Raw genomic sequence first — 24199 nt, 5'->3', positions numbered from 1 at the left:
ATGAACAGCTTTTTCAGCAAATCAACTCAGGCAGCATCACCTAATAGACCAGAGGAGGTCCCTGAATAAAACCATGATTGTGATCCTATCCCATTACAAAGGCCAACTTCTCCATCAACGCCCCAGTGTCAAGACAGTGCAAAACAGCAACACACACACAAAACTTCTGACTTGGCAGTAGTAGTGACATATATGGAAGATGGTTTAAGTTAGACAGAGGTTAATTAACACAATTAGCAAGAATCCTCCAGTACAGATCACTCCTCTTTCAGTCAATAGTACAATCCATATAAACAAGGACTTGAAGTGAGGAGGTACCTGTAAGAACTGGTTCTCCAAAATGTCCTCTACGCAAGTCCCGCGATTTGCCTTGGCCTTTCTCCCTCATCAGATTCTGTCCTCAATTTCTGCGCAGCAGATGATGTTATAAATTCATGTTCCCGGTTACTATACAATAATTTCTGCATTAATAGGGCAGTAAAGTCTTGTTGCCCTATATTATTGGCTGTTGTGGGAGGAGTAGTAGAGGGTGGACGCATGCAGGTTGTGGACATGACAGTCAGATACCAGCTGCTAGAAAATTTTAAGGGTATACACAAAGGCTACAGGTCAGTCACAATGAAGACACTAAGCTAAGTAACTGGTTCTTTTCCACTGTTAAGAGCTACACCAACTTACATTACAATGTAATTAAAAAAAAAAAATCCACCTCTCTGAGATAACTCAAGTGCTAAATATAGATTAAAGGTATAGGAAAACAAATGCAAATGTCTGCATTTAACAGAGTATTGAGCACACACATACACACAAAAAAATAAACAAAATGATACTACAGGCCTGTGATAATCCTGGGAATTAAAACCAGATTCAAGTCACTATCTAGTGCTTCAGTACTTCACATGCCTCCTGTCCCAGGTATGAGGGGTGTGTTCAAAGGAATGGTTAAAACCCTAGACATAATGAGCAGCTCAGTGCTACAGACATCAGAAAAGTTAAAATAAAGCAAATTTTGGTTAATGGCAATGCCTGCAGTGAAAACAGAGAAGAGAGCTCAGCTACTATACTGACTATTGGGACCAAGAAGAAATCTGTCTGCCTTGAGAGGCCGTCATTTGTGGGGGAAAAAAAAAAATTGTCCATTTCTAGCTACCTGTATATTTGCATTATCTGCACATCACACTGGAAAAAAAAAATACTTCTGTAGAGAGAAAATGGTTAATATATTAAATAGTCAAATACATTCCTGATTGATTGATAGATGAAAACAAAAAACTAACTGGTATACATATATACAGTTGTGTTTAGCATGCCTTTTCATTGTTTCTGTGCTCAGTAACTACTTAGTGAAGTTAGTTACATATTGTCTCACAAAAAAAACGAAACACAGAAGTCTTGAAACTAATTTAAAAATCCAATACCATTCTCTATTTTTTTTCCCTTAGGAAATAAGTATTCTAAAGGCAGACAATGAAGCTTTAAAGATCCAGCTCGAACAGGCACATAAAACAATTCAATCTCTCACAATCCAGAGAAGAAATCATGTAGTGGACAACATACAACACCGAGACTGCTCCTAGCAGACAAGACAGGAAGTTTCCTGTGGAAGAATGTAAAACTGAAGGAGGGGTTGGGATAAAGCTGCTTTATCAAGTGAACAGGAAATAGTCTGAAGGATTTTAAACAGAAATTAATCAGCACATTTCACTATTAAAAATATGCTCCCAAATGTATAAATACACTCCTTTGACTTTTTAAGGTAATTAAGTGTCTTCTGAGCAATGAAAGTAGTATCTTCTGGAATTGCTTTTAAAAAAGGAGTGACACTGTTCCTTAAGTTCATTATGAAGATGACATGGATTCCCCAGTGACTTGACTGCAAGCAGCACATCTTACTCTGCAAGTATTCTGACAAAGCAGCTACTCATAAGGGCCTTGTCAACTCAAATTTGGCCCAATTCCAGGTTTGTACAAACAAATGTTTGATAAAGCTAAGCATTTAAATAAAACTGTAGAAATATTCCATTAAGAGAAACACAATTCCTTCTTTTAGCTGAAACCTATTAAAATCATGAAGTGCTCTACTGCCACAGTTTAAGAGGAATACTAAAATAAGCAGTTAAGCTAATGATATTTGATTATTTGATTCTTAGGCTTTTTTTTTTTAGGATAAACTGACAATTTTTTAAAACTCTTTCAGAGCTTAGAAGTGCTGCTGCTCAAATGTTTACCTTTGTGAAAGTAAAATATATAAGACTATAGAGAGTTTACACTGAATACTGCTTCCATTTTTGTGTTCCTTGCTGTAGCTTGGCACACTTTTACCTCTACTCACTGGACTTAAGGGATAGCTTGTTGACCATGTACTTTAGATGTAGGACAAGGCCACTTATTTTGTCTCATGTAAAAGTGACATCAGTGTTACAACATCTTCTGATTAGAACCTTAAAGGCCATATTATGATGGAAAGTGTACATTAATCCTAGTGCAACAGTTACCAGAACTTCTAACATCTTCAAATTCTGACCAGGTTTTCTCTGTTTCCTCTCTCTCTCTCTCTCTCTCTCTCAGATCTTGCATGCACTTTAGGTAAAGAGTCAAGATAAGTGTCCTCTTACATGTGTAAATTTTGTACAGTAAATGGTGCTAGTGAGGTAACTTAGGTTTCTTAAAGCTACAAAATGTACATGCTGTTAAGAGAGACAGCCAACTTTAAAATTCCATTTGTATTCCAAGAAGATCCTTAACTTAGGGCTGTATAAAATTTGCTTGCATTTATCAAATAGGAATTTGTCATCACAAATATTTAAACATCAGAAACTTATGACTTTGAGAAATTTATTCATAAAGTATATTTAATGTTCTTTAAAACTTTTTACAAGAACAAAGTCTACTATAAAGTGAATTTTTAGTTGATCTATTACAATACTATATGTACTTGGGTTTAAAACGGTATAAATGTATATTCCATCCCCAATTTACAGTGATTAATTACAAAATTTATGAATGCTTCATTTATAAAAAAAAGAATGTCCATTTGAAACTACTTACCAAATTTAGTAATTTCAAATTCTTGATCTGAACTTGGATCATGCTTGCATCTCCATGATTAAGTAAAACAAAATGGAGAGATAGCAGTAGTAGCTTTTCTGTTATCTTACTGTAAATATGTATGATATGTAAAGAATTGAGATGCATGTGACAGAACAGCAGCTTTTGTTCCTCATACACTAAACCTGAATTTTTAACAGTTAACATGAAATTGCACTTTGTGATCAGTGAAGTAATCAAAATGGCTCTTGGGTCATGTTTGCAAACTTGCTTTGCCCATACTTGGTAAGCATTTATTTTTGTCCTCTCTGAAGGGAACTACATCAAGGAGTATTTCTATTAGGTATTTAGCAAATAAAAGTCTATTTTTACAAGAATTAAAATGAACAAGACAGATGCTGAATATATTTTCATGTATTTGGAAAATACCCCCAAACAGCACTTGAGATCAATAAATCCTATTGTCCAGTTAACTCTGCTAGCTTTTGGTGTAAAGTCTGGACTCTAATAGACAAACTATACATGCAGAACTGCTATTATGAAAATCAATCAATCATGAACAAACTCTTACTTAAAAAGAAAATTCCCTAATGTCTGCAGCTGGCATACAGGCTACTGTGTTAGTGTCAGAAACCCTAAAATACTGACAGAATTGACAAGAAGCAGAAATAAGACTGGCCATTTTAACTTAATACTCAAAATTAAGTTATGACTACAGATTTGTACAGTCTTAAATGGTAACCTAGTATTTCCCTGTGTCCTCATGCTGTTTCTACAATCTGAATGATTTGAAATGGATCTGTTTGCAGGGGCCTCTCACAGAACAAGCCTGTGAGTGCCTCATGTATGCTGAAAACTTCCTACTTCAAAAGTAGTCTGTAAAGTTGAAAATGGATAATGTCAGAGCTCTCTTCAGGTTCTTCATTTGCCCAAAGCCCTGCCAATTTTGTGGTGAGAGTCCCTTCTTACTACTTTTGGGACTTCCCTTTTTGCTGCATGAAAGACTCAAGTTAATAGTAGAAACTGACTGCACAGGGGTGGCGCTGGAACCGACACAGTTACTGAAGAAGTCACCCACCTCTGTAATAATCTTACAGTTTACGTTCAGAAAAAAGGTAGAGTACCGAGTGCTATTTTAAAGTCACCTTAGCATACATTCTTGATATATAGCACCCTTTAAAATTTATCTTGTCATAGCTAGTATAAAGAAAAGCATCCACTTTCTTCCCTTCTCCAGACTCAGCTGTACATACAGGAAGAAAAACCCAGTGTCCCCTTTCCCCCACACCAAATTACTATTTTTTTTTAAATTTGAATTCTGATCCTTTAAAGATATAAGTTGACTGAGTAATATCAGAATTACAAGACAGGAGTACTGTTAATAGATTAAAAAGCAGCTACCTTTAAAGTAGGTTACATATGTTTTTGGAACTATCAAAAAAGTTAACTTTCGAATGGTCTTTGTTCTAGTAGCAATCTGTTATTTTGTTGTAATTGATCTGTATTAATGGCAACTTGCAGAATTTGTTTTAAGGCTGTTAAGGCTGAAAAAGTGTACAGATTGTAAAGATTTTATATATAGTGTTTTTGGTTTAATATTTATATTAGAAAAAATATTAAAATTGCACTTCACACCTCTGAGTTTGTATCTCAGAAAAAAAATCTAAACCAACCTACATTCATTTTCCTTGATTCTGTCATCTGAGATATTTCTGCAGGGCTAATCTAACATCAGAATCTCTAGTCTACCTTTACCTCCTATGAGCCTTAGGACATTGTCTGAGAAAACTTAGAAAGCTAGCTGTTGGCAGATTATTCTTTCAATACTGTAGTGGGTTGAGACCATTTAGACATGTTTTTACCACTCACTGTTCCAGGTATTACAAAGCACAGTTCTTCCTTAGCACAATTTCTCCTTTTTGTTAAGAACACTAACTCTGAAAGGATATCAGCAGGATAGCTAAGCATAGACAGGGCATCTGTAATATCTACTACCTGCTGGCTATGCACAGTCTGTACTCTTATCACCCTAAAATTTGAGTTTTCTTACTCAAAATACTCAAAAACTCAAATGTTTTCATATGGAGAAAATGAGCATTCAATTATTCTACAGTATTAGGGGGAGGGAGGGGAAGGGAAGAAAAAAAGGACTGTAGAATACCTACTGAAAACACAAATCCGATGTTTATGGGCAGATCTGCCCTGCAATCTTGCACATACAGAACATGTARGTTGTGTTTTGCTTCAGAATTATAGAAATTAAAAAAGGAAAACTTCAGAAGTAATTGGAGGATATTTCCTTAGTTTACATAAAGAAAAAAGTAATCATCATATAGACATCTAAGTTTTTCTACTAAGATAAAATTTAATTGAATGTTCTTCAAATGAGACCGATTCCTTTGTAATCCCAGACAGTGAAGTCAGGGTACRTTTGTGACAAGTCCTCTCTGGTGACATTTTCCTATATTGTTATCTAGTGTCTTTGCCTTCTCTGTTTTAGTCAAAATATATCTGTCACTATTTTCATTATCATGAAAGTAAGTTTTATCACTGTCTCAAGTCACCAGCAGAAATTCTTCCTTGAAAACACAGAAGCAATATGAGATAGGGGATCTGAATCACACTACACACTTGATGAAAATAACTTCAAATACAGTACTTTATTCCTCAAGTGTTTACATCTATTAACAAAAGTCTCTCTCTTAAATCCTGAAAAATCTTTTTTTCAAATCTTGATCAAACAACACAATATTCAGCTAGATGCTCACTAAATGTGAATAAACACAAAAACGCTCACAAACATATATATGAAAAATTTTTACTTACAACAGAATTTTTTTAAATACTTTCTTCAAGACTGAAAAATACAAAATTTGAGAACAGGTTTAAAGCAATTATTTTCATGGTATTATTGCATCTTTTGATAAATTAATAACATACATTGTGACAACAGAAGACTAAGAAGAGGATACCTCTCTGAAATGTGGTGGTGCTTACTTTGCTTTTCTGCTACTGGCATCACATTTTGGAATTATTTAAGAAAATCTGAAAAATTAAAACTAAAAAAACCCTAAAAATTAAAAAAAGCAAAAAATCTTCCACAAAACTCCTATTTAAATACCTATTTAAATTTCCATCTTTTACATGAGCTACAGAAGTATTATTGAAATACTGGAGTATTTTAAATTAATAACTAACTGGATTATTTTAAATTAATAACTAATTTAATGTTACAGCTTTGACTGAAAACTATTCTTGCCATTCCCTTGCCCACCAACTTGTTTCCGCTCCAGGGCCAGTGGTCTCGCTGAGTTGGTCATGACTTTGTGAGCTGTTCTACAGCATTAGGCAAAATCAAGCTCAAAAGCAAAAAACCCAAGTACTATGCTCTACGTGACACGAGTGCCTCTCCAGAACGACAGCAGAGGCTGACAACAACTTAGGCCTGAAAYGTGTGTAGAAGAAAATTAATAAAGAAACTGTATTGCTAGCAGCTGAGTGAAATGAAATCAGTGGAGGGCTTCATTATTTTAGGAGTTCGCATCCAAGCCAACACCTTCAAGCAAGGAAAACTCTCCTGCCCTTTTCTGTTAGGTACCTGCTGTGATCCTAAAGTATGGTTAAGGCCGTATCCTAAGCAGCATTCTCAAGCACACTATGATCAGAAGGGAAATAAGAACAGGAGAGAAACCTTTGAATTTTACCTAGATTGAAAGTTCAAACCAAAAGATTATTACAATTAATTAATAAAACCTGTCATAGGCTTTTTAAGGAGATAATCACCATTTGATTTTGAACAGAGCTTCAAATTTATGCATTATTCACATGATGATTCACATGTCGCTAAAGGTGAAATAAGATCATTAAAGCATACCAAATACAGACCCTAACTGAAAATTAGTGAAGAAAGAATTTATAACTGTGAAACAAAAAAAACCCCCAAACAAATCCTGAAGTTCAAGCTACAATTAAGCCTTCAGCTAAATACTGAGTGGAAGTGCTTCCAGGCTGCTGTGCACTGTAATCAACAGACACCGCTAAGTATATCAGATGCCTTCCTGAATCCCTTTGCAGTAGCCTGACCCTGAGCAACGCCATCAGGAGTACATACATGGTCATCATCTCCCTGCTCACAGCCGCCTCTGCACTCAGCAGCAGCCTGACACCTGGGAGCAGCTCTGAAGAGGCTGGACAAGAGAAAGGGTCTTTTATAGCTGGCAGCTCTGAATCTAAATCTTGCCTATGAGTATTCACAGCAGTAAGTAAATGAAATCTAAGTCCTCACGTAGATCCTCTTCTTCTAGAGTAACGTTGTCTATGAAGGTGGAGGCAACCATACCGAATCAGGAGAGAGTTTTAGGTTATCAAACTGGCTGGCAAAATAAAAGGGAAGACTCTCAAAGTTGCATTTGCACTTTTTCCAGAGAAATCAAGGAGCAAAGGCAACTGTTGTATAAACTGCTTTATCAGCTGGCAATTCCCAAATACAGAGCAGCAAAAAAAGATCCTAAAGAAGCTCAGTACAGGCAACTTATTATTTAACTTCTGCATCAGCCTTGACACAGAAACGAATAGGTAAGTGATCTACTACATGAATAGTTGCATAAGTTTTCTGCCCACAATGATCTTAAAATAATGCTTTTGAAACACCAATAAAATGGAAAATAGGTAAAATGAAAATAAACACTATCAAAACTCACCACGAATTTGATTTTATGGTACACACTCTGACCTTCAAATAGTCCCTGGTAGATTTATGAACACACAAAACAAACTGGTTTTGTTAGATTCTGCAGAGTATGAATTCAGTATGTTACTTGTATGTGAAGTTCTGGAAGAATATGAAATCTAATTGAATTACTCTGATCAAAGCTTTAAGTATTTTAACATTCAATATCATAATTCTTTTACATGTCCCACATGGAAAATTAAATGAAGAGAAAAGCCCAAAAGCAGCATTCTAGAGTCCTTTAAAAATGTTTCTATCAGGTTCTTAGACCCCCTCCCCCCCAAAACAGTTTTTGGGGGAAACTGGGGCAGAGTGGTGCAACATGCAATAATTAGAGTGATCTGAACATTAAACAGTATTTTTTTTTAAAAAAGGGTTTTATTCAGTTTTCTGATGCTTATTTTAAATAAAATGACATGTAAAAAAACCCCACATGAGCAGTGTGAAAAACAAGGACTTCAGTCATCACATTTTAGTATAAAAGTTTTGTTCAGTTAACTAGAAGAATTCAATGACACCACCAGTTGGTCTAATGCAATGATTTATATGGTCATACTTAATTCTAACCTAAACCAAAATTAACATATCTAAATTCTTGATACCAGTAAACACCACCACTATGTTTTGCCAGTTACTGTGTCAGTATTTACAGTATTTTTAGTATCTTCGGTATCCTCCCCCTCCTCTTCCACCATAAGGATCGCCATAACCCCCCCTGCTGCCATAACCCCCCCTGCCGCCATAACCCCCACCACCACCTTGGAAGCCACCTCCACCTCTTCCACCATCTCTGAAACCACCACCACCGCCACCACCACCTCTTCCTCCCCTACCGCCTCCACTCCCCCAGCCACCCCTTCCGCCACCACCCCCACCTCCCCAGCCACCTCTTCCACCACCTTCTTGTCTTTTTTGCCAAGGAGGCATTTCAGGAGGAGGTGGTTCAATCTCTGTAGGTCTGCCTCCACGGTCAGGTACTCTCCCCATCAGAACCTACACAGAAAAATATGTAGTGTTTAGTTAAAAAAACAAACAAACAAAAAAAAACCAAAAAAACAACCAACCAAAAAACCCCATAACTTGAAGGGACACGGGGTTCTTCTCTTATGGACAAAGACACACTACCTACTCTTTACAGGAAATGTAGTCCTATCAGTTTGGGCTTTGACAGTAGGATTCCTAGTAACTTGCCACATGACAAAAGAACTCTAAAAGTGATCTCATTTTTTATCTGTAAAATTGAAATAACTACAGCTAGCTACCTCATAACACCTTCCTGAAATCTTTTTGAAGAAATACATGCATACAAAGTATAATTAGTATTGTAATAACTAGTATTGTAATATATAACCACTCATGATTCTACTTAAATTTCAGAAACAAGTTCAAACCTAATCAGGTGGCAAAAAATATAAACCAGCAAACTGATGTGCAATCTAGAATGAATGCCAGTTTGCCTTAGAGTAGAAATTATTGATACTGAGCAGAGCTGGATACTGAGTTGGAACAGAGAAAATACATAATACGCTGCAGTAACACGTTCAAGTAAAGAAGTATCTTTGAGTTCGGTAGATATTACTCATTGTACAAAATGGGAGACTGTACTGGACAAAGTTAAACAAAACATCAAACTGAAGAACAAAGAGGTATCAAAGTAGGGTTTCTGTGGTTGTTTTCAGGTTTCTTAAATTTTCTGTGTGACAAGTGTTAGCTCATTCCCAGGCACTCCAATTAAAGTCCTCTCAAGAAAAAACATTCTCTGAGATCCTATAGTAATTAAGGAATTTCAGTAACTTTGAGAACAAAATGTATTAAAAGGACATCTAAATAGAGGCACAAAAACTTAGAAAGTCTGTAAATAAAGTATTAATAAAAGCAGACTTAGTCACTATCTGAATGATGAAACTCATCATTACTCACAAACTTCAGCTTTTATCATGCATAAGAAAGGAGTACAACATCGATTTATTACTGTGGCCAATCCAAATAATTTTATTTTGCAGCAAGAATGTCACTTCCGCAGAAACTTTTGTGATTTATAACATACTGATAAACCAGAGATGCTGGTTTACAACAAAAATATTTATGCTTTACTTAATCATTAGTATGCTCAGCATAACAGCTACAATGTTGATTATGAACAACATAATCCTGGCAACTGGTAGTTGAGGCACTGATACCAGCAAGACCTACACATACCCTTCAACTTCAGGTGTGTGCAGTTCCACTGAACTCAAGAGGTCACACACACACAAAAATAGTCATGAAGGTTTCTGTCAATTTGGGGTCTAAATTTGTAACATAAATACCAAAAATTAACAGGGATTCTAAACGTGTTAAGTATTGCATTTATCCATTAATCCTACCATGGAGTATAAACCAACTTGTGAGGTGACCCTGAAGCACAACTTCTTTCTCATTTCCTCTATTTTTACAGGGTATACTCTCACTGATATCTAGTAGCTCTAAGGAAAGAGAAGAGTTCTTAGGTCCTTCTGTTTTTGTGTTGATTAAGCAAAAGAAAGAACTATTTCTACTTAATTTTATGCTGAATGGAATCCCTTTGCTATGATAATCAAGATCACAAAGCAAAAGTGTCATTCTTCATCTTATCCGTGAATGGTATATTTGACCCATCTGGAGAAAGGATTAGAGCTCATCAGATTCTGCTATGAAAAAGCAGAGGGACACACCAAGCTGCCCAGAGATTAAACATTTATTAATCCTGGGGACTGGCTAGCTTAGCCCTGCTTTCTGAAACTGTTGTTTGAACAGAACAGCTCTGCAGAAAGAGGGGAAAAAACAAACAAAAAAACCCCTCTGAACTCTGCCTTCTTCCTCCACTCTTCTTTCTCATCTAAAACTACTGTTTTATCCTGTTGCATGGCTGACTGCTTAACAAGATAAAAAAAGAAGTTGTTGCAATATTTACCAGAATGCTGCAAACTTACCTTTCTTAAAACATCAGGCATAACCATCTTGCAAAAAGGAACGAAAAAAGTAATTCTGGAATTACATTTCTGTCTTTGCTTAATATTGACAGGTCTGCAAACTTCCACATTCCTTTAATCACATTACAGAAAGAAAAAACATACCTTGTTGATAGCACAGACTGTATTTTCCCGTGTTGATCCACTGCTTGTTCTTATGATCTTTGATAAATCTTCTCGAGCAGCAAGAAGGTGAGCTAATGTAATAGTTGACTTTGGAGATAACGCATAGCGCTTGGGCTGATAGATTCGTGCTATGTCATCTGTTTTTACCTAAATGATAAAATCAAACATAACTTACTTGCTAGGCATACAACCTACAAACACACTTACTCTAAGTCATGAATTGGTCTCGTTAAGTTGCAATTTGAACACAGCGTGTAAAGTTTGAAAATCCAAGTTATCTTATAAAATATGGTGGAAGTTGTTACCAATTCTTTTCATACCAACTGAGCTACTGCACAAAAAATGCTGCTGATGATGTTTAATTGATGCTGCAGCCTAACACTATTACAACAGAAACTCAYGTATTCACTGGAATCAAACATATCCTTTGACGTTTTCCAACATGTCTAAGGACTAACAATCTGAGTCCGAGCTGCTCTCTCAAGAGCTTTAAATAGCGATAGTTAATAAATCACTGCAAAGTATGAAGAAAATAGAACAGCTTCAAAGAAAGGTCAATTGGTGGGAGGGGGGAAAAAAATATATCAACAAAGCAAAATACTTACGCAAGCTATGAAAAACTGAGACTGAGAAGGGGAGAATATAATATTTTTCTGAACATTTTTCTGAACTCACTTTGATGCATTGTTTGTTTAACAAAAGAAGAAAAAAACTCCACTTTCTGGGAACATGCAGAATGATCTTCAGCGTAAATAAGCACTTGATCTTGGACGGATCAGAGAGGAGGTGCTGTTTCTTGCCATCACTGTTTTGCTAGGCAATTACTACACCATTTGCATATCCATTTAAACCTGCAAAACCTACCCCTTTGCGGGGCTGAACCAGTTAAAAAAAAAACACTATCCAAACCAGAGTCAGATACCAATACCTATTTAATGAAAAACAAATAAAAAGGGAAAGCAAGTAAATAAATTTATAAAAGGACAATATGCCTCTTGGCTTATAAAAGTAAAATTATTTCTATTGCAAAATGATTTCAATCCCCAAACCCTTCTTGGAGAATTTGCAAACAAATATTTTTACATTAAAAATAGGAAAAAAGAGTAAAAATTATGTAATTTTGAATTCATACATAAAGAATATTTTAGTAACTGCATACTGTTTTGCAGTGATCTTTTTAAGACAGAAAAATGAATCATCTTACCATCTTTACTTACTATCTTTAGCATCATAAAAACCTCTTTAAACTATTGTTTTATTGTGCAAGTGTATACATGATTTTTAATGTCTTTTGAATGGAATAATATCAAGTGACTCAAGATTTTAGTTTATTTAAGCTAGAATAATCAATTAACATCAAATACATCTTAGAAGTACACTTTAAATTTGAAAATTCATATTTGTATTGATACAGCTGTAAGAAAATAATACATGCAGGGAAATCTCCTGGCATCTGCAAGTTAAATTCCCTGTCTTTTCCTCTCTTACAATATAAAAGCTTTCACAGTGGCAGTAGAAATTAAATATTCAACCGTTTTTTGTGTTTCTATCCAAATATACTTTAAAAGCAGCATAGCAGAATCTAGACTCACGTCTTCCAGTGACATTTAGTGAGCCACATGAAACAGATTGTCTGCACTTGTCAACACCACTTGTGACACCAGAAAGACTTTCAACAACCCATACTTTCAGTAAGCTTTCAAAGCTTTAAGACTTGTCCATCTTAAGCTTTCTTCGCAAGCCTTCTGTTGGAAGGAAAGTTGATCTTGCAGTTCATGGAGCAAAAACATCTGCCTTCAGCTTCCCACATATATATTCATCAAATTATAAACTTTTAGTACCGTATTTCACCACTTTGTAAGATAGAAACAATATACATTTCTAGCTCAGATATATCAGACTAGTTAACTCATTACTTTTTTTAAATACAGAGAGCCACAAAACAATACAAAATAAATTATTACATTTAAAATGACACCAGCAAACAAAATCCACAACAGCGATTTAGAAGTTTTAGCCACCTGAAGCATTACAAATAATTGTGTGTTTTTCTCATAAAAGCTGCTATTCAAGTGGCCTGTTCAACTGACCATTTGTTTACTCAGTAGCTTTGAACCTAAGGTAAGTGGTAGTCACTGTAACAATCTCACTGACTTTGTGGGCAGTCATTCTTTGCATCCACTCTCTCTATGTTATGGTCTAGTGTTTGTCTTCCTCTTTCATCTGCAAGAAAAATGCTCAAGCTTCTTTCTACTTTACTTGATTGGAGGTAGGTAGGTAAGCAAAAAAGGGGAGAGGGATAAACTTAAATTATCAAATGAAAAACCCAAACAGAGAAGGCTAAAATTTATACTTGTTTATAGGTTTGTTTACATGTTCACAAAAGATTTAATGACTGTGCCATCTAGTCAAATCCTTCCTTTTCCTCAATACCTAGGATTTGGATGTTACAACTGAGCATAAGAAACTGACTGGAAAGAAGATAGCTGTAATGGAAATGTTTCTACATGCTATGTATACTCAGTAAGAAGACCAAGAGAATTGTGGCAGACTCCCACCTACTGGAAACAAAAAATACAGCAAGCTTACCTTTGCTCTATCAGACCAGCCAAAAGACTGTACTGTCACATCTAGCCTCTTCATTAACATACGACGGCGACATTCATACTCACTTCGAAGAGCATCATTGATTTTTTCCAATCTTTCCTGCAGCGTTACAATAAAAAGCACAAATATTCAATTCTATAAAGACATACAAGTCAAGTGAAAATTAATCCTGTTCAGCAACTAAGATGGCTGTCCCCAGGTGACTATTAAAACTACATAAAATTAGGGGCAAATACAAATCAATAAAAATAGAGAGACATTTTCTTACCACTTGATCAGAATTCAGAGGTTTTGTTAGCAGTGACTTCCCCACATGGTTATTTTGAACTTTTGAGAGAATGTCCTTTATCTGAAACAAAACACATACTACTTCTCAGAAAACAAATGATATTTACACTTATTTTAGCACAATTTGCTGCAATCATAACTGGACTGAAAGCTAGGAGTTTCATTGCCAAATGACAGATAGGTTTCATTTAACATCATGTTCAAGACTTTTCTACTCACTCCAAACCAGCCTTGCTTATACTTCTTCCATTAGTTTCTCCCCCTCACTGTTTGGTGATGAAGTAGGCTTGCTCTTTCTGCCTTCCAAACTCCATTGCATCCTTCTCTTTCATTACAACAAGCTTCTACCTCCTATGCTTGAAGGAACTTCCTTCATCACTCTCCTTCAGTTCAGCTCTTTTACAAACATTACCATGAATGTCCACAGCATTCCTACGTGACTTTTGGGCAAAYTGATTTTTTAGGTGCTGCTTGTGTATTATTGTTCCTGCAAGTTTTGAACACAGTCTGATTGGGAGAAGAACTATATCTTCATTTGCTTTTATGAAGAATCAAAGGGAATCAAGTCGAACAAGACTAAAACTACAGTTAATTTTCATTTACATGTCACAAGGAAGGATTAAGGCGATGCATGAGCTACAGTAAAACCTGTAGCTAGAGAGCCATTAGTTACATTCACAAGGGGTAAGACTTCATGTAAGTATACAGGCATTTACATTACGATTTATCATAAAGATATGGTCCAAAGCTCACTCCTTCAGCTCAACCTATCAGAGTTGTCACAGCACTACATATTTTATAAATATTGTCTGCAGTGATCTCTGTGAAAACTCTGGACACAGAAATCAAATTCTACAGCATCTAGTTAGTCAATTAAAAAAGGTACTTGAACAGGAATATTTTATAAATTGACTCTCATATTTCATGTTGTTAATTATTTCTTTTTCCTTTTTTGCATGTGCCAAGAAGAGAACCTGATCTCTAATTTTGTGTGAAAAACAAGGTGTATATTTTTTCTTTACATCTCCTCTGGGAGGCACGCAGCAAGTTAAAAATACAATTACCCCAGCAAAACCATTTGAAGCCAACCATATCATGCAGTGAGCAAATTATGTCAAAATACTGTGGGTTTGACTCCAGCTGAAAGACAGCCTAGTAACTTGTCAAAAGTGACCATCCCATACTGTAATATTCCCTGTGCTATTCCACTTCATCCACATGAAAAAGGGGGCTACAATAAGAGTAGAAGTTCAGACCCTTCCATGTACCCTACTGATCTCTACACTCCCCTTTCTCTGATTATTCTTACTTCTTTGCAACCTTTGTTTTGTTTACAATAAGCCTTTCACAGTTCTCTAGAATGGAAGTTGCCCACATATAATCCTTATATACTCAGATTAGTAGAGAGCATAACACAATTTGATTTGTGCAACTTCTAAATCTAGCGAAATTCCTTTGATTTTATTAAAGCATGTTCATGATGCTTCTCATAGTCTACTTCAGAATTCGAATGTACTTAAGCACACACTATGTTTGAATTAAAAAAAAAAAAATTCCTGAAGAGTCATAAACTGAAGTTCATCAACAATGTAAGAAGATCGGCACTAGAGATGAGGAATTCAGTAAGTAATTAGTACAGAAGAAGGAATAAACAGCAGATGAATTAAAAATTATATTGGGCAGAAAGCGTCCACTTGCATACCAAACTAAGATTAGAAATACAACCTCAAAGGATCTAATGAGTTGGAAGGAAGAAAATCAACAAAATGAACCTGGCTTCTGAAAAAAAAAACCAAAACAACCACACCTCGCAATGTGCTTTATAGCTATTTAGTGAAAGAGGAAATCTGGAAACCCGTGGTGCTGAATATGATCTAGAGATCAGAATTAATGGAGGTTTGCTGGGGCAAGAGCAGCTAAGAGATAAATACAACAGTGGGCTCCACATATAAAAGCAATACATTTTGCAGGCACAGTCTGATCACAATTAAAATACCAAGGTCAGCACTGTGTACTCCTGACTACTGTAAGATGAAAAATGAAAAGAATTTTAGAGAGAATGATAAAGGAAGAAAAGTAGAGACTTACTCAATTGGAAAAAAATAAATCTAACATCATCACAGAAAGAAATGAAATTTCTCCAATGAAAAGGCAAAGATAGCATATGTAACTGTTATATTTAGAGGAAGCTAGATAATGGGATGGTAACTTTGATGCCTAGAAAACACCATGCTTTATACGACACTTGACAAAACAAACAAAAAAAAACATCGGCCCACAACCACAGGAAACAGGAAGAACTAAATGAAAGAATCCTCTACTGACTGGCCAACTGCCCCAAATTTCTGCAACCTTTTTTTCCTACATTAAAGATTTTATCCCAGAAATAAGTTTATTAATCAAGGAACACTTAAGGAAGAATCTTTTCACTGATGAACTGGCCCAGGTTCATGCTTGTGAAGTCTGGATATGACTGCAAAGTCATATCCAGATTATTGCATCTCCATTAATGCTTTACTCCCTCATCTGCAACAGTTGGACTCTCGGGGCATATCCTGCAAGTATAATGGTGCAATAAGCTGAGAACTTACAGCAGAATACAACTGCAGAATACATTGTCCAGCCTTCTTGACTGACAGGGCTACGAGTGAAGAGCTTTGGTATACATCCCGTCTGCCAGAAAACAAGAATACCACTGATACAAGAATCCACGCTATAACCCATATTTCTAGCCATGACAGCTGTGCTAGATTAAGGAGGTAAAATGGAGGTTTTCCAAAAACAACAACAACAACAAAACAAAAAAAAACAGGAAGAAGTTGTATGTGTAGGTGGGAAAAACATTAGAAGTAATGCCCAGGTAAATGATCAGTGAAAACATATGCAAATTAAAAAAAATTATAACAGCAAAGTCACTCTAAAGTTCTTGTACAGCCAGTTGTAAAAGACAAGCCAACTAATTAAAAGCTAGGTGGAAAAGCATATATTTGTGTTATCAATTACACTGATAACATTAAATATTTACATGACTGCTTTGGAAGTTCATACCCTTTCTAAAAATAGTTCAGAAAACAAATTAGTTATTGGATTTGTTTCAGACAAAAATATTTGGATTTGGCTCCAAAACAAGCTGTATGAAAATATACAGTTAATCTATTTTTATCAACTAAATCATATCTTTACTTATTGAACATGTCATTTCTCATCTGTTTTTTTAAGTCCATGCCCCTTAAAAAATTCTTTTAATCTTTATCTTGTGATTCAGTTCCACATTCCATATATTATATATCTTTACCCTCTTTCAAAATAGAATAGTAATTTTTATGTTTTGCCACTTGCTCGGAGAAATATCATACATGCATGCATCTTCAGGACTCCTCAGATTTTGAAAAAAACTGACCCTGCAAGAGGAGTCATTATATTAATTAAACTGTCAACACTTTAAGGAAGGAACATTGTCCTTAGCCATAAGGTGTGACCCACATTCGCAGAAAGATCACCTGAAACCTTGAAGACAAAATATCTTAATCCATCCTCTGACTCTCTTCCATTTACCTGAAGCAGATTTTAATTTCAATATTTATCCAACTTTAAAGACATTTTTGCTTGCCCTTTATTTGTGTTATGTGCCTAGATGCTTAGGCACACAGACTGAACAGGACAGCTCTTCTGTCTTGATCCCCACAGCTACATTCTTAATTACCTGATGTACAAGCACCATTAAGGCTATAAAACTATCAAACACTGTAACAGTTAAAGACAACATGCCAATTTAAATTTGAACAAATCCTAGAAAATATCCCCAAATGTTTTTTTAACGATTGTCTTCTCATAATTCAGTTCAACTCTATTAATTTTGATTTAATTTTTTAGGTTTACAGTTTCCTTTCATTGTCTACTACTATGGGACTACTGTTTGCATTGTAGAAAACAGAATGCAAAGCAAGACTTGGGCAAAAACTCTTTCCAAGTGTTTCAAATAATATTAAATAGTATTAGAAAATCACTTTCTCTGTAACTAAGTGTGAAATTCACACTATCTTAACTGAAAAAAAGCTAGATGTGAGTAAGAGCTACAAAGCACAACACTGGTATAGATTTTTCTGAATCTTTGATCAGTGTTCATTTAGAAGTTACAGGGTTTTTTGGAACTAAATTTCTGTTTTCTTCCCAAAGGTAAGCTTCATAAATACACTTTACGGGAGAACAGTATCTTAAAAACAACTCAAAAATGACTATTACTTTTTCAGTGCTACAACATAAAATTAATTATATTTAGTGGTAGGAGGCTGTGACTCTATCAGTTCATCCCTCACATTTTCTTATATCATTGATAACCACTACCCCAGTTTATCACAGGAGATAAAAATTTAAAAGGTAGTTACAATGATGCATATTCAAAGTTTGACCTACCATAAAACTCAAAGTTTTAGTTGAATTAAAAAAGCGATCTTGATTTTATACTAGTCTTTAAAATAATCTGACAAATTATTAAAAACACAATCAACATTCTAATGTGCCATACCAAGAAACAATGTGTGATCTGTCCCTTTGGTAGACTGCTGCTGCATAGCCAAACTATTCTCAGAACTATTCCCACAGCTACTGACAATGCTGAAGATGCTAGACAGAGACAAAGAGTAGACATGTTGAAACACAGATACTTCTGCAAACTCAATAAAAATGATAGATTAGTATGTACATTTTTATTACAAATGATATAGTATAATACTAAAAGTCAACAGCACAATCTTACACAGAACCTAATTCAATCAGAAGAACAAGATATTTGGAAAATGAAAATCATTTTAAGTGAATTCTTACGGCACTCTATTTTATTGGTTTCTTGAACATTTTTTTCAATTGGTGGCATCACTGCTCTAACACAGCTACATCTACAAATGTACATGAATAACTCTGTAATATGTCAAAATAAACTTTGAACCTGTTCCATATGAAAGTAATGGATAAAGGACAATGGAACATACAGCAGAAATTCTACAAAATCTCTTGAGAGGCAGGAAAAAAAATCCTCAGTTTGTAAGGAATGAACGGGCAGAGAACAAACTGCACTATTAACTCTCAGTGGCACAGAGATGAATGAACTAGTTTTGCCACTTTTCCACAGCCTGAAGTGAGTACAAGTGGTATAATCACTGTGGAACTGACAGACCTGGAAAACGTTGCAAAACAGCTCAGACACACTCACAAAAGAGAACATGCTTTAGAGATTCTGGGTCTGCTCACTTCAGTACTTTATGAAAGTGGGTAAACCATAACAGTAATATCCTACGTACCAATGCTGGCATGCGATCTTGTTTGAAAGAAAATCTTGAACTTTACAAAAGGCAGCAGAAATAAGGAATCTAGTAATTCACAGAAAACTTAGATTCAGTGTGTATGTGGAGGTGTCACACCAGTCAATTAAAAAGAAAAAAAAAGCAGAGCCCTTTTCACTCCAGCAAAGCAATCCCTTAGAGCTCTTAATTGCCTTCTGCATAAAACTGCAATGATGAGAGCCCATTTTGTACATTTCTTTTTTTTCAGATGCTATTCGCAGACCCAACCGCAATAGTAAGCTGAACTACAAAATGAACCTTGCTTATCTACCATCTCTCAAATAACTATTTTAAATGATATCCCTTTTATGACATAACTCAGACTCAAACCAATACCAAGTTTTAAGCTGTCATCAGGAAGCTATAGGCACTGTTTCAGTCAAAAACCAATCAAACAACCAACCCAAACCTACCCTGAAAATAGCTTCTTGCATTATGAAATACCAAGTGTCACAGTTTTTAGTAAAGTTAGAGTTAGAGGCATGTCCTCTGTTCTGATTTTTTTTTCCATTATTACACTGCACATTTTTCGTATGTACTCTGCTTCCAGTATCCTGGTAACTGTTACATCTTAAAATTTATTATTGGCGATAATTAAATTTTGAAATTGTTTGTTTCACATTGATTCAAAAGGCAGTAAAAATAAGTCTAAGAGGTATGTTGATCAATAAGAAAATGATATATTGAAACGATAAGGACTAGGTCAACATATACACTACAAAACTACACAATCGTAAAACAGGGACAATCCAACCTTTATCTTTCCATAGCATTCCTGACAAAACTAACAATTAGTTTAATGAAAGGCATTTTCAAATTCTACCCCTTAGTTTACATATACTCCAATTCTATAGTAAAACCAACAGTTGTGACGTAGTTCTCACTTCCAGGTGACCTCCAATTGTCTATTCCTAGGAAAGGGGAGATCTTTTAATGTTTTTCAGGTTTTTTGGGTTCTCACTTTCCATTGTAACATCTAGCATAGATTACTTGTGTAATCTATATATTTGGACAAAGTTAGAAGCGTATAGTATCTAGTTGCTTGAACACTTTCACAGTGACTTTTTTTTTTTTTTAGTAACTGAGGTCTGCRGGTTGACCATGGAGCCCTTGCATCGTCTTCATTTTGAGAAGCAGAAAGAGAACAAAAAAAGAAACAACAAATAAGCCAAATTACTAGCTAGCCCTGATTACTTAGGTCATATCACTTATCAAATATTTTTGTGCATCTGCCCATGCTTGGATTTGCTTACTTCACTCATCTGACAGGCCCATCAGACCCTTGAAGAGGGGAAATACGCTGGAACACTTCAGCATTTGGGGATTTAAATGCACTGAATTCAACACAGGAATACTATACAGACTATGCAGAGAGACGAGCACTTCCATAAAGGGCAGCTTCATTTTCAGAGCTGAAACTAATTTTCCAAACTAGGAACTAGCTGCAACCCAGAGCAAAGCACAGTTTTGCCCACATTTTGCAAGGAAAAGCACTGGAAGCTACCTTATAGAACAGAAATAAAAAAGAAAAAATAAAAAACAAGATATTAGAATGGACTTCTGGGAACACAGTCTCCTGAGTGCTATGCAGCACAAAGGAATGGACAACACCTTTTGGTTACTAGTCCTGAATGTGCCAGCAGGAATTGGAGATTCCCATCTTAATGACAATAAGCTAATGAATGCAGTCAGCAGTCATGAGCCTTAACAAACAAGTAACTGATGGATGAAGATTATAAGGGAGATAATTTTGAATAGACTTCTCTTATTTTGTATTTTTTCCTGCAGTAAACAGTTACAGGAATGCCAGTCTGCAAAATCTGTATCTAAATAGCGTTAAACATCATTTGTTCCTGAAGGATTAAACAATAAAAATAAAAAGGACAGCGAATCCCTCACAGTCTGTAACCAAGCAACTTTGACATACTCTGGATGTCAGGTTTGGTCTTCTTGTCCTGTGATAGCAGAACTAGACTTCAGTTCCTTTAACATGGGATGAAACTAAGTCTGTTGGGTCCCTAACTCTAAGATAGATGCTTACAGAGATATCAGTTCCAGTACAGAAAGAAAACACAAAAGCCTGTACCTTCAGTTCCACATTGGCTAACAAGGCAGGAATATCAGATGACGATGACTTTGGTAGGCCCAGTGCATCACAAATAGCTTGTACTTCCTGATACATTTCATTGTGCTTTTCCAAGTGAGAGCCTTTAATTTGCTTGCTGCGCAAAATCTTTAAAGCTTGAAGTTCTGTACTTAGAAATACTAGAGACAAAAGCGCCATAATGGCAGATTTAGGGAAATTTGAACGTTTTTGTGCCCATACTCTCATAATAAAAACAGTAAGACCATGATAACAGGGGAACACTTTCTCAGTCCTCTCCTAGACAGGTCAGTTTCAGTTCCCCATTCTTTGTCTGAACTGACTCCCACCTATCTTCCTATCTTTAGTCTACACCTCGCACCCATCTGCTTAACCTACTGCCTTATCTAGTGCTTCCCCAGCCCCTTAGTTCCTTGACAGATCTAGTTCCACACTATAAGAGGTTCCTGCTGCTAGTCCACGCATTTCTTGTCAAATCTCAAGTGTTTCCCACCACCATCTCTGAACATACTCTCTCTCCATACTCAGTCTCAACTGGTGCTCCTTTGTTCAGGTCCAGCTTAAACCTATACTTCACTCCTCTCAGTCCTGCTTTCAACATCTTCAAATCACGTAGCATTTTCTTTTAAGCTGCCAGGAAACCTCTCAAAAACAAGGGAAGCAAGGTCTCAGTTTCAACAGAACTGGAACTGGATCAAGAGGGAAATCAGGAGGCTCAGTAGATTGAAGCATCCATCACAAAGAAATTTTAGTTTTGCCTCTTCCATTTCTCCCCAACTGATCTGATGCATGCTCAGCTAGGTTGTAGTGATGTCACACTAGTGGTGCTTACTTAAACGAGCATAAAGAATTACTTAATGTAAATTCTAAAATAAGGATAGAGCATGCATGTAAATTCTAATAATATAAACAGGAAAAATGGTCATAACTTACAGAGCAGTTTAAGACAATCTTCTTTCTCTCTTAACCTGTCTTTAATGTCTCCAGATATAAGCGATGAATATGGACAAGACATTTCTTTCAAAAAGCCACTAATCTCAAGCTGGAAGCTCTCTATATCTTTATCACCTGTGGAAATAAGTAAATGCAAATTAATGGCTTTTTTACAAAGATCAAACTGTGACCTAATTTTCTTAATTTATCATTTAAGTTGCAAGCATCAATAGCCAGGGCAAACATTTACCACCCACCACCCTAATAACATTTTCTTTCAACTTAAAGATCAAGTTCTACATACAGACATTACTTTTAATAGCTGAGGCAACAATGTACTCATGCTTTAAACAAGAAGAGGATGCTACAGCAACCTCTGAAGAAATGAATGCAAATGTTTGGAACAAATCAGAAGTTCACACACAGCAGAAGGGGAACCAGTGCTTATTTCTTCTTCAAAACACCATTGTCAAGAGAACAGTTCTATGTCACAAAACAGTGGATTGATGTAATTAATTTTCAGATGAACAAGTTACAGAGGTCAGAATAAATGAACCCCACGCATGTGTCCATTTTTAATTTCAATGGTTGCTTTTTGTTTTACTACTTCATTGTGAAAACATAAGCGGGTATATTCAAATCATAAAATCTCATCCAAGTTCCTGCACTTCACAGGTAGCACTTAGAGCACTAATGAGCAAGTCACTACATGCAGTACCGAATTGCACTGGACTAACTAGCACAAAATACTAGGCAGAGATATTTTACTGAAATGTAAACCATCAAATACAGTTACATATTACAACCACTTATAGGATGTATGCAAGTACTTTCTATATATTTATGTAGTTCTAGAAAAACAAAAAGCAAGTGTTTTTTTGGAAAGAATCTTCACAAAACATAACCATAATGCAAGAACTATGTACATGATAGCATCAGTCTCAGGTTGGCTTTCTTTCAGCTATTTTACTTCTAAACTTCAACACTGTTTTTTAATATGAGCTGAACAATACGAGTCTGAATCCACTGAACAAACACTAAATAGTTTCAACACATTAACATTCATATACCATCTGTTGAAGTGATGCTCTCTTCCATATTACAAAGTGGCTTTATTTGGGAACCTAACCAAACACAAAGCTCCAAAAATTCTGGTGAAGACAATCCATTTTCTGCTGCTTTCTTCAGGGCTTCCTCCTCCAGCAAGGGACCTGTGTACCTGTATGCAGAGATAAACATTAGCAATAAGAAATGAGTCTAACAGAAAACATGCACATTTTCTAATCATTTTAATATAAGCTGCTTAGTAACTACACTAAAAAAAAAAAAAAAAAAAAAAAAAACTTTGTAAATTACTTTTGTCAATGAATGTGTAATTCAGAATTTTTAAGCATACCAGAAGATGAGAGGTGATTTATAAACAAACAAAAGGGGCTGTCAGAGAACAGGAGACAGGCATTTTCACAGATCACACGTATGTGAAAACAATAAATACACAGTTTCGGGTTTTCAACACATGCTAAACTGACCAGAAATCAAGTATTAATTCAAGTGTACAGTCAAACAATTTTCTTCACAACATTTTTAAACTACTGCCCTACAGTCTTGGTTAAAAAGCAGAACTGAAAATTAAACTAGCCTTTACACTAATCCTACTCTATTGCTTCTCTTATTCTCTCTCAACCTTGAGCACTGAAAACAGCTTTCATCCGTACAAAACCCCAAGCGAGCCCAGCCGCTGCCCCAGCGGTGGCAACTGCGCGCCGAGGCCGGGGCGGGGGCCGGGCACGGCGGGGCCGCGCGGGGCCTGCTCGCCCGCGGGGGGGACGGGTTGGGCGCCACCTCCGCAGAGGCCACAGGCGACCCCCCGCCGCCGCCGCCGGGCGCTCCCAGCCTCCCGGCGGCTCCCAGAGGCCGCTCCAGCATCACTGAACACAAGCGCCTGTGAACCCTCTGCAACGGTGAAATGCACAAGCGGCTGCTCTGGCGCCTACAAAACGGCACCGAAGCCGAGAAGCCGGAGGCAGGACCCGCG

The 24199-nt window shown here is 36.1% G+C and overlaps 2 protein-coding genes across 4 annotated transcripts in view; one reads left to right on the top strand and one right to left on the bottom strand.

Moving 5' to 3' along the window:
- Positions 1-6606, top strand: part of RASGRP1 (RAS guanyl releasing protein 1) — a 53273-nt gene extending 46667 nt beyond the window's left edge. Inside the window, exon 17 of one of the 2 annotated variants that reach the window (XM_026065998.1) lies at positions 1443-6606. In XM_026065998.1, the coding sequence (XP_025921783.1) occupies positions 1443-1577 (135 nt within the window). In that variant the 3' untranslated portion in view covers positions 1578-6606. The remainder of the gene's footprint in view (positions 1-1442) is intronic. The other variant, XM_026066000.1, reaches the window with a different exon arrangement.
- Positions 5721-24199, bottom strand: part of FAM98B (family with sequence similarity 98 member B) — an 18774-nt gene continuing 295 nt past the window's right edge. Inside the window, exons 2-9 of one of the 2 annotated variants that reach the window (XM_026066002.1) lie at positions 23235-23383; positions 22165-22299; positions 21214-21392; positions 13769-13849; positions 13483-13599; positions 10873-11040; positions 8677-8770; positions 5721-5905 (exon numbers count right to left, since the gene is read on the bottom strand). In XM_026066002.1, coding sequence (XP_025921787.1) covers positions 5871-5905; positions 8677-8770; positions 10873-11040; positions 13483-13599; positions 13769-13849; positions 21214-21392; positions 22165-22299; positions 23235-23383 — 958 coding nt within the window. In that variant the 3' untranslated portion in view covers positions 5721-5870. Of the gene's footprint in view, positions 8771-10872; positions 11041-13482; positions 13600-13768; positions 13850-21213; positions 21393-22164; positions 22300-23234; positions 23384-24199 lie in introns of both variants that reach the window. The other variant, XM_026066001.1, reaches the window with a different exon arrangement.

Source organism: Apteryx rowi, unplaced genomic scaffold (genome assembly GCF_003343035.1).
Source record: "Apteryx rowi isolate R43461 unplaced genomic scaffold, aptRow1 scaffold_236, whole genome shotgun sequence".
Classification (NCBI taxonomy): Eukaryota; Metazoa; Chordata; class Aves; order Apterygiformes; family Apterygidae; genus Apteryx; species Apteryx rowi.
The sequence above is the reverse complement of the archived record's forward strand: the minus strand, read 5'-3'. Positions and strand labels throughout refer to the sequence as shown.